At 38.3% G+C, this 11,546-nt stretch overlaps 1 protein-coding gene across 8 annotated transcripts in view; it reads right to left on the bottom strand.

Annotated features, from left to right (window-relative positions):
• The window catches only part of LOC137978477 (MAM and LDL-receptor class A domain-containing protein 2-like), a 359,940-nt gene extending 349,922 nt beyond the window's left edge, over positions 1-10,018 (bottom strand). The window contains exons 1-3 of one of the 8 annotated variants that reach the window (XM_068825420.1): positions 9,456-10,018; positions 9,079-9,237; positions 5,607-5,680 (exon numbers count right to left, since the gene is read on the bottom strand). In XM_068825420.1, the coding sequence (XP_068681521.1) occupies positions 5,607-5,680; positions 9,079-9,237; positions 9,456-9,634 (412 nt within the window). In that variant the 5' untranslated portion in view covers positions 9,635-10,018. Of the gene's footprint in view, positions 1-5,606; positions 5,681-5,984; positions 6,173-9,078; positions 9,238-9,455 lie in introns of those variants that run through there. The other 7 variants (XM_068825425.1, XM_068825421.1, XM_068825419.1 and 4 more) reach the window with 7 other exon arrangements.
• Positions 10,019-11,546: the final 1,528 nt, after the last annotated feature.

Genomic DNA, 11,546 nt, shown 5'->3' with positions numbered 1-11,546 from the left:
CTCCTTGTCTACAGTGTTGAACTTCGGCTTTGGTTGAAGAACCAGGGGTGAGCACCATGTGACTGCCTCGCCTTCAGGAACTTCTTCGAATATCTCCTCTTCTACACATTGGCCCAGCCATTGCTTCAATGGCTCTTGCAGGTAGTAAGCCACTGGTCTCGGTCTTTGAGCTACGGGCACTGCTTCTGGTCTCATGCTGAACTTCGCATAGAACTCTTTTCCATTCTTAATGTCTCTAATCTTCCCGATACCCTTAAATACGTCACTGTATTGATCAGTCATTTCTTTGATTCCAGGTTTGAGATCTTTATCTCGCTTGACACTTTTGATGTCTGGTGGTTCTTCCTGGATTCTCAAGTCATTAGTCTCGGCGAAAGAACCATCTGCTCTGATCTGTAACATACCCAGCTCTTGAAGGGTACTTTTGCTGATGAGGGGTGGGGAGTTGATTCTTCCTCTGGTCACAACAAATCTTACGACTGCTCCACAGGTCTGGTTCCTTATTGTGGCTGTAAACTCTCCTTTCACGGGTAGCTCACTCTGCAAGGTGCTTAAAGGGGCTAGGTCACGCTATTTTAGGTAATTTTGTTTAATTTTGTTAATTATGAGCTCTAAACGTCATATTGGCAGAGCAAGAGTCTTTCATTTGCAAAATCACGGCCACATAACAACTGAGAATGATTTTCCAGCTTTGTAAATGACATTTTGATATAGACTGATATAAATTTGAAAAAAGGTGGGTCGACGTTTTTCAAATTTACCCAAACTCAATCCATTTCAATCCTCTCCAGTTTTGTCCATCCATGTCCCTTCTTGGCTTCCCTGTGTTTTGTTAGAGTTCTTCTATAGTTTTGAACAGTTATTTTGATATTTTAGTTAATTCTATGACCATTCGATCAGTGCTGAAAATGCCTAAAATAGCGTGACCTAGCCCCTTTAATTTTACTCTGCTCGGTTGTAGTGTAAGTTTCACACTGGACCGGTTTGTTAATGCTTTACATTGGTGTTCATCCATGACATTTACTTCTGCTCCGCTGTCAGGCTCAGCTCTTACATCAACATCTTCTATCTTCACTGATACGGTTCTGTCTTCACCATCGGTTTTGATTTTCTTCACTTGCTTCAGGTGTCTTACGGCTTGGCAGAAGAACTCGTCATCGGAACTTGTTGAGTTGTCGGCATCTTCTCCTTCAGTGGTTCTCTTTACACGGCGCTTGTGTCTTGAATTCTCTAGTGGCTTGTGATCGCGTTTTTGGTCGTTGCCTTTCTTACTGTTGTGCGGGCCTTTGGACTTACACACTGAACTGAAGTGGTTGAACTTTTGACATTTCATACATTTTTTTCCATACGCTGGACAGTTCTTGCCTTCCTCGTGTGTGTCTGTTTGTCCGCAGTATCCACAAGGTTTCTTTCCTTTACCGCTTTGTTTGTCCTTGGGTGAATGCCGCTTCTCGAAGCGTCGCCCAAGTTTCTTCACGTCTTGATGAATTTTCATTTCGCTTATTTGAAGTGATGTGTCTTCAATTTGAGCAGCTTCGGTTAAAAACCGTGTCAAATCCCATTTCTTGTTGATGGCTTTTTGTATAAACGATCGATTCTGTGTTGTTTGGATGAGGTGTTCCAAGATTCGTTCATCGCAATTGGCTTCGAATTCGCAGTCATTGGCTTTCTCCCTCAAACGTGCAGCGTACGCGTTCGTTGTTTCGTCATGTGTCGGTCTTATTTTGAGGAATACGTATCTCGCGTAGTGTTTATTTTTCTTCGGTTTGAAGTAGTCATTTAGCTTCTTTCTCAACTTGTCGTACTCGTTAGCGCCATCTGTCGGGGTTGGTAAACTTTTCTCCAGGCGAGCGATCTCTTTCCCGCCATAAATGATGAGTGCATCTTTCTTGTCGAGCGGTTCCGTAATCGATTTCTTCAAGCCAGTCGTCCCACGCTTTCCCTTTTACTATCGGGTCATCTCCTGGGATAAATGGTTGAGATTTTAGATTTCTCGTTGCCGTGATAACTTGAACTGGAGCTGCTGCGCCGGCATCTGCTTGTTCCGTGTGAGACATGTTTTGTCGATCGATCGATTCACGCGTTGAAGTATTTTGCCTGCTTGCCTCTCTCGCTGAGCTTCAGACTTCGCTTGCTAGATTTCTCTTGTAATTCAACGTGTTTATCCTCGTCGCCAGTGTAACAACCGCGAGTCTTCTCTGTTTAAATGCCGTTTAATAACATAAGCTATCACTTTGCCGACTACATCTCACAACGTGGCACTACAAAAGACGATACTTATGCACATGTGCGAAACTGAACTATACTGGAATTGTCGGAATGCTGGACTGGATATTACAGTAAGAGTAACTTGTTATATCGTCTTTGAGGATGTATCGGTTATCATCAAAGCATAACAATGACACTTTTTTCAGCTTACAGCTCCCAAGTCGGTGATGGTCGCTGGAAAAATTATGTTCTTTACTGTCTCTTATCCGATTCTGTAATATTTACACGCGAAAAACTGTATGTTTAAATATTCACATAATTCAACTTCTTATTGTTCTCAGAAAAACAGGAAGTTAATTATTTTTATTGTTTTCAAGTCATGTGATAGTTGTAGGGTTTTTTTTTTAACCAATCAGAAATGTACCCATAAATTTACCAGCCGATGCTTTTTTTGATATAAACGTAGATTTGATAAATTTTCTGATAATCATCAAGTGAAGATCGGTGTGTGTTTCAAGGATATTTTTATCCCGATGCAAATTTATGTGTTTTCGCTATTTCTTATCTCATTCTGGAACGATGTTATTTTTTTGTTGGAGAGAAGCGATAGCTGCGTCAAGCTGGCTTTTACTGACGGCATGATTATTAGCGCTACCGTCTTTGATTACCAAACGATCTTCTGTGTCTAAATGACCATTGTCGTTGATGGGTAGCTCGGTTTTATTACGACTCCAACTGGTGGAGTAATTGATGTACTCGACTGTGAATTCTATTTTATTACCGTCTTTGTCTAAAACGTCAGGGGCACCCAACGAGAATATAGTTCAAAAGCACTTAAACATAGCATTCTTAAACGTATTTTATTTTTGAAACAGTAGATATAGGCATATTTATATCTCCTAAAAATTTTTCATCTGTTCGGATTCCCTAGCTGAAAGTCTACTGATCCGAAAAATATAGTGATCAAAACTTACCTTTTCGAATATTTCAGCCAGATAAAAGGCTCTCGAAACTTCTAGGTGACCTTTTAGGGTAAAAATCCGTTAAAAATAAGCAATTATACCACTTTTCAGACGTTCGAAAATCCAAGGAGAGGCAGGCAGGCAACAAATGTTCCGAAACTTCTAGATCTCAAATCGTCTTCCGAACAGATATTTCCCGAAAATTGACGCTGGGTACCCGTAAAACGTGATCACCGTTTTCATCTAAAATGTAAGGCATTGTTTATTATTACATTATATTATTTACACGTCAACTGCTTGATAAACGAGTTTAAATTTACCATTTACGAATCTAAGGAGACTGATTGATAAAATATTTGTAATCCTGTTGATGACCAACTTTACAGGCAGAGCAGTATACTGAAATGCCATTTGGTAGGATCTGAAATTACCGTCACTCAAATATTCATAATTTAGATGGACAAAATCGGTTTCATTGATATATTTGCCTTCGTTGTACATTTTTGATGAATTCACTCCTGATTACAGTGCCGATAATGTACGATTCTTTAACGATTGAAGATAATGATGTTTTAGAAAGATCATGACTAAAACACCACACGACTACATACGGGTAACATACGAGTAACATACGAGTAACATACGGAACATACGGATACATACGAATACATACGACTAACATACGACTAACATACGACTAACATACGGATACATACGACTAACACACGAATACATACGACTAACATGCGGATACATACCAATACATACGAGTAATACGAGTGTTTTTCTCATAAACTAAGCTCTAATTATAAGCCTTGCAAGCATTTTTGCACGTCAGCAAACACGTTCCTGGTTCAGTTTGAGGATGGGGGGGGGGGGGGGGGGGAAATGTTGATCGACGCAAACGTACTTCCAGAGAACATCCGACAAAGGCACCGTTCGGTACTATTACATTGCCTATCCTGACTGCGCGGAATTTTACCCTTTTTTAGCGCTCGTAGACAGAAAATTGCGCATTTTTTTCTGGGCGGCATGGCAGAAGCCTGGCCTGGCAGTCATAATCAACTATGAAAGCAACTTGTAACATCAACAGTTAAAATTTAACTGCTTTATTTGCACTGCTTTGGCCTGTAATGCATGTAATGCCTATATCTACCGTTAAATACCAAAATACGTTTAACAATGCTATGTTTAACTATATTCTCCTTGGGTGCCCCTGACCGTACGTCCGAAGAATTATTAGGCTGCGTGGCAGGCCGTGGAAAGGAGCGCCGGAGTGCACTCCGGCGCTCCTTTCCTTGGCCTGCCACGCAGGCTAAAGAATTATTTTTTCCTGATATTCTAACAACACACTTTTAAACGACAAATATAAACAGACATATAAGACTAAATAGCTACTGATTGTGTCATTCTGTGACTATTCAGTTGGCTTAAATCATAATGCAATCGATGGTTCGTTTGGTTTGCAAAACATGTGCTTTTATCTTTCATGTTACAAAACTAAAGCAGATTTTTGGTATCATCTGCGGTAGCAAAAACACTTCACTTACTACTGTTAGTTACATCTACATCACGGTTCCTTTCTCGAATGTGTCATCTGTAAATCATTATTACGCTCTTCAATCCGTTCAGTGCACGGTAAAGATCGAACGTGTGAAGACCATCCACTGCGCGACAGGCTATTTTTTTGCGCTCATCAGATTACCAGGCATGACCCCAGGCCACCAGTTTAATATCAAATATCTTTGCTCTTGTAACGCAAACTTTCCTTAGTCGGGGAAGTAATGCGTGATATTTTACTTAAGTTGTCGTTACTTTGCATAAAAATTTACTGGTATGAATTTTACTCGTATATTTTCGTATTTTTTTACTCGTATGTATCCGTATGTTACTCGTATGTTAGTCGTATGTTACTCGTATGTGTCCGTATGTTCCGTATGTTACTCGTATGTTACTCGTATGTTACCCGTATGTACTCGTGTGGTGTTTTAGTCATGATCGTTTTAGAAACGGCGTCACCTTCCGCGGTTGGTGATCCTAGATTGATTATTCGTTGATTGCTCATGTTTATAGGCATGTGCATTTTAAAATACTGGAAAGAGGTGATCTCATAATGTCCATGTCATGATTCGTACTGTCTTTCAAACCATAAATCAATGCATAAATCGGAAGACTAAAGAAGAACTGCTGTTATCGTAATCAGCTTGAAAATTAACAAACAATCGTCTCTGCATTTCACCTCCTCCGTCAGACTATTGATTCAATATTGACCGATAATATTTGTAATCGGAATCTACTTTCTTCTAAGGGGAAATGTAAAGTTCCTGACTAAGGTCTCGACGCTGATAATGAAGTTGAAGATTTCGGTTTCGGTGATTTATTTTTGGAACCTGTTTTACCACAGCAAGAAAAACAACCTGTTTCCACACCACCCACCTATGAACAATCGCTGAAGGATGTTTTGGAAGGCGAAAAACATTTTTCTGAAGCGGACCTTCCTGAAGATCCTCCTGAATATAAAGAAGAAGAAGTTGATTGTGGATTAGATGATGAGGCCTTCAAAATTACGATTCCGTTGAATAGGTACTGAATCGACCTGAAATGACTCAACTAAAGTACGTAAAAAAATCTCAACAATGTCATCAATGTGGCTAAATTCAGACGAAATCAATTCAAAGGTTACAAGGCTTCTGTAACCAAACGATTCAACAAAGGTTCGATCTCTGAGGCCGTGAGAGAGATGGAGAATACGAGAATAGACAATGCCAGAGGTGTACTGAGCGAATACATAAAACACTATGAAAATAAACTCACCAAAACCGGTTCAGGGCTTCGAAAGAGATAAAAAGGTGGAAGCGTTGTGTTCTTTAACGATTCAAAACAGCTCCTCAAAAAGTTGGAAATGATCGTTGGGGAAACTCTCGCCGGTAATACAAGGAAGCATCGGCGTGCGAAATATGGGAGTCGCAATATTGGATGCATTGTTGAAGGCATGAACAATCAATAAATCTCAATACGACAATATATACAAAAATTATTTCAAAGTTTGATCGATGTTATTATATTGCGTACATAAATATGATTGACAGAGAAATTGTATTCTCGAGTTATTCAGCCAAAGACGTGCCTTTCAATAAACCCGAAATTTCATCACAAGATTCACAAGACCGATAATTTTACCAAGTAACCAAGAGTATCGGCTCGGTTTGAATAGGGTCATCAATATGCCTTTCACTTGGTTCAATGTTAATCCAAGTTATAAAAATCAAACAATAGCATATAGCGTCGATGATGGAACAAAATTTCAAGGTCTGGTTTTTCCACCTGGCGTTTGGACTTATACTGATTTCGATAGCTATATCAAACAGATCACCGGAAACGATAAGATATCTCTGACGTTTGATGCAAAAACATTCAGAGTCACGATAAGATGGCCGGATCAGGTCTCTCTCAATTTGACAAAATCGGCTTTCAATGATCTCATCGGTTTCGATTAAAAAATATATTTAAACGGAACTCTTATCGGTAATCGAGTGTCTCAAGATACCGATGTTTTAAATACCCATTGTGATCTTATCAATGATACATTAGTTGACGACCAAGGTACTGATATTGTTTACAGTTTCAGTACGAGCGTTCCTCGACCATCTTATTCTTTCACATTGGAACCAAGACGGGTCACGTATAATCCCATCAACAAAACCACTATATCTTCGATAAGAATGTGGGTAACTGACGGAAAAAGACGTTTGATCGACTTGAATGGATGTTGAAAAGAGTAGAACAACAAATGTAATACAAATGAAACCGTATGAATTCACAAGATATATCCAATGTGCGCAACCTTACAGTACCTAACTTTAATGGTACGCCAAACGACTGTGCTTCACAATTATTTTACAAGCTTCCAGCAAAACTTGGAAACAGTACTGATCGTTGTGACCTTATACATAAGTAAAAAAAGTGTTATTATTCACTAGCTAAGCTATCGGTATGACTGTTGTCTGTTTCCTTAAAAAGAGTTAGCTTTTTCTTTCTTAAAGCATACAGTAATTGCTTAGAAGTATAGTTATATAAATTTCAGGACGCTGTCTACTAATTCAAAGGTATTTTTGCCTCGATTTACCATCATTTTTATTAGTATTTTAGTCTAGTTGTGAGGTAGGTTTGCATGCCTTTTAATTGAACGGTTACTTGTAGGATAGTAGTATTGATTTTGAGGACACCCGCGCACTTAAACACGACGTTTTGATACTACACCCGACGCTAATTGCAACCCCACTGAAACACCACGATGTTTTAATACTTCACCCATTTGCGGCCGCACCAACGCTAAATTGCGGGATCAGCGAGCTTCGCTTAATCACAGTTTCACGCTTGCGTGAAACTATGCATTGAATTTTGGTAGCTCAATTTAGCTATTTTATAATGCCCTTAAGAGTAACTTGTTATATCGTCTTTAAGGATATCGCTTATCATCAAAGCATGACATTGACACTTTTTTCAGCCTACAGCTCCCAAGTCGGTGATGGTCGCTGTAAAAATTATGTTCTTTACTGTCTCTTATCCGATTCTGTAATATCTACACGCGAAAAACTGTATGTTCAAATATTCACATAATTCAACTTCCTATTGTTCTCAGAAAAACAGGAAGTTAATTATTTTTATTATTTTCAAGTCATGATATAGTCGTAGGATTTTTTTTTTTAACCAATCAGAAGTCCAAAACGTCAGGGGCACCCAACGAGGATATAGTTCAAAGGCACTTAAAACATAGCATTGTTAAACGTATTTTATTTTTGAAACGGTAGATATAGGCATATTTATATCTCCTAAAAAATTTTCATCTGTTCGGATTTCCTAGCTGAAAGTCTATTGATCCGAAAAATATAGTGATCAAAACTTAACCTTTTCGAATATTTCAGCCAGATAAAAGGCTCCCGAAACTTCTAGGTGACTTTTTAGGGTAAACATCCGTTAAAATTGGCAATTATACCACTTTTCAGACGTTCGAAAATTCTAGGAGAGGCAGGCCGGCAACAAATGTTCCGAAATCAAATCGAATCTCAAATCTCAAATCTCAAATCGAATCTCAAATCTCGAATCTCAAATCGTCTTCCGAACAGATATTTTCCGAAAATTGACGTTGGGTGCCCCTGAAACGTGATCCCCGTTTTTATCTAAAATGTAAGGGATTGTTTATTATTACATTATATTATTTACACGTCAACTGTTTGATAAACGAGTTTATATTTACCATTTAAGAATCTAAGGAGACTGATTGATAAAATATTTGTAATCCTGTTGATGACCAACTTTACAGGCAGAGCAGTATACTGAAATGCTATTTGGTAGGATCTGAAATTACCGTCACTCAAATATTCATAATTTAGATGGTCAATATCGGTTTCATTGATATATTTGCCTTCGTTGTACATTTTTGATGAATTCTCTCCTGATTACAGCGCCGAAAATGTACGAGTCTTTAACGATTGAAGGTTGGTGATCCTAGATAGATTATTCGTTGATTGCTCATGCTTATAGGCATGTGCATTTTAAAATACTGGAAAGAGGTGATCTCATAATGTCCATGTCATGATTCGTACTGTCTTTCAAACCATAAATCAATGCATAAATCGGAAGACTAAAGAAGAACTGCTGTTATCGTAATCAGCTTGAAAATGAACAAACAATCGTCTCTGCATTTCACCTCCTCCGTTAGACTATAGATTCAATATTGACCGATAATATTTGTAATCGGAATCTACTTTCTTCTAAGGCGAAAGGTAAAAGTTCCTGACTAAGGTCTCAACGCTGATAATGAAGTTGAAGATTTCGGTTTCGGTGATTTCTTTGTGGAACTTGTTTTACCACAGCAAGAAAAACAACCTGTTTCCACACCACCCACCTATGAACAATCGCTGAAGGATGTTTTGGAAGGCGAAAAACATTTTCTGAAGCGGACCTTCCTGAAGATCCTCCTGAATATGAAGAAGAAGAAGTTGATTGTGGATTAGATGATGAGGCCTTCAAAATTACGATTCCGTTGAATAGGTACTGAATCGACCTGAAATGACTCAACAAAAGTACGTAAAAAAATCTCAACAATGTCATCAATGTGGCTAAATTCAGACGAAATCAATTCAAAGGTTACAAGGCTTCTGTAACCAAACGATTCAACAAAGGTTCGATCTCTGAGGCCGTGAGAGAGATGGAGAATACGAGAATAGACAATGCCAGAGGTGTACTGAACGAATACATAAAACACTATGAAAATAAACTCACCAAAACCAGTTCAGGGCTTCGAAGAGACAAAAAGGTGGAAGCGTTGTGTTCTTTAACGATTCAAAACAGCTTCTCAAAAAGTTGGAATTGATCGTTGGGGAAACTCTCGCCGGTAATACAAGGAAGCATCGGCGTGCGAAATATGGGAGTCGCAATATTGGATGCACTGTTGAAGGCATGAACAATCAATAAATCTCAATACGACAAAATATACAAAATTTTTTTCAAAGTTTGATGTTATTATACTGCGTATATAAATATGATGGACAGAGAAATTGTATTCTCGAGTTATTCCGTCAAAGACGTGCCTTTCAATAAACCCGAAATTTCATCACAAGATTCACAAGACCGATAATTTTACCAAGTAAAAGAGTATTGGCTCAGTTTGGATGGGGTAATCAATATGCCTTTCACTTGGTTCAATGTTAATCCAAGTTATAAAAATCAAACAATAGCATATAGCGTCGATGATGGAACAAACTTTCCAGGTCTGGTTTTTCCACCTGGCGTTTGGAATTATACTGATTTCGATAGCTATATCAAACAGATCACCGGGAAACGATGAGATATCTCTGACATTTGATGCAAAAACATTCAGAATCACGATAAGATGACCGGATAAGGTGTCTCTTAATTTGACAAAATCGGATTTCAATGATCTCATCGGTTTCGATTAAAAAATATATTTAAACGGAACTCTTATCGGTAATCGAGTGTCTCAAGATACCGATATTTTAAATACCCATTGTGATCTTATCAATGATTCATTAGTTGACGGCCAAGGTACTGATATTATTTACAGTTTCAGTACGAGCGTTCCTCGACCATCTTATTCTTTCACATTGGAACCAAGACGTGTCACGTATAATCCCATCAACAAAACCACTATATCTTCGATAAGAATGTGGGTAACTGACGGAAAAAGACGTTTGATCGACTTGAATGGAGCCGATGTTGATCATTGATCTTGAAAAGAGTAGAACAACAAATGTAATATGAATGAAACCGTGTGAATTCACAAGATATTTTCATCCAAAACTTGGCAGATTTGTTTACAAACACAAAGGTCCGGTATTATTGTTGACAATATTTTCAAACCTGTGAAAGCCGTTCGCTCTTCAGTCTTTAAAAAGGTGGCCAAGCCGATGGCCAAAAAAGCAGTTGAATCAGGAGTATCAAATGCTGGTGATAAGATAGGTAAAAAGGTCGCTGAAAAATCTGGTGATCTGATTATGAAGAGACCGTCTAGAATGAGAAGCAATTCTGCTCCGACGAAAAATCACCCTTGGGGGCACAAACTCATCTCCCGTGACGAATAGCGCCAGCGCTGAAAGCGTCGATGTGATTTTAAATCGTTCGATATCCGGTAACGTTATTAAAATAAAATTTATAAAATTATTTTATTTTATAATATAAATGGCTTTCCGATCAAGTGAAAATTTGCAAAGAAATGAATATGTTCGTTCTCTATTAGATGCGATAAGAGCTCCTGCAAACAATCAACGTCTGGAAAAAAATGGATACAAATTCACAGTCAATGACGGATCTTCATTTTTCGATTAATATAATGGATAATTTAAAGTTCGTTTTAAACTTCAAAAATTGGCTGATGGAGAAGGATATGCAGCTGCAGATAGAGTAACTGTTATCAATGGTGCTCACAGTCTTATAAAACATCTTATGATCAAACCAGCTGGAAAGATCGTCCATGATACCGACAATCTTTACAATGTGAATTTTGAGAAGAATCTTTTGGAGTACTATGACGATTACTCAAGATCGGTTCGAAAGAACAGCCTTTGGTATCTGGAAACGAATAATACGACTGCTGCAAACAACACAGGTTTTGAATAACGTAGGCTTTTAGCTCAAGCAGTTAACAATGTTGGCACAGGTTGTGCAAAAGATGTCAATGTTATCATTCCTCTCAATCGCTACTCCTTCTTTGAAGATTTCGAGAGCAAAATGTTGGTTCCTATGCAGATTCAATTTAACATCACGTTGAATGAAGATGGAGAATTGATTCACGTGGCAATAAAACCGATGCAGAAGTCGTTTTGGACAAATTCGAATTATGGTTGCCGAAATTGA

Source organism: Montipora foliosa, chromosome 12 (assembly GCF_036669935.1).
Source record: "Montipora foliosa isolate CH-2021 chromosome 12, ASM3666993v2, whole genome shotgun sequence".
Classification (NCBI taxonomy): domain Eukaryota; kingdom Metazoa; phylum Cnidaria; class Anthozoa; order Scleractinia; family Acroporidae; genus Montipora; species Montipora foliosa.
The sequence above is the reverse complement of the archived record's forward strand: the minus strand, read 5'-3'. Positions and strand labels throughout refer to the sequence as shown.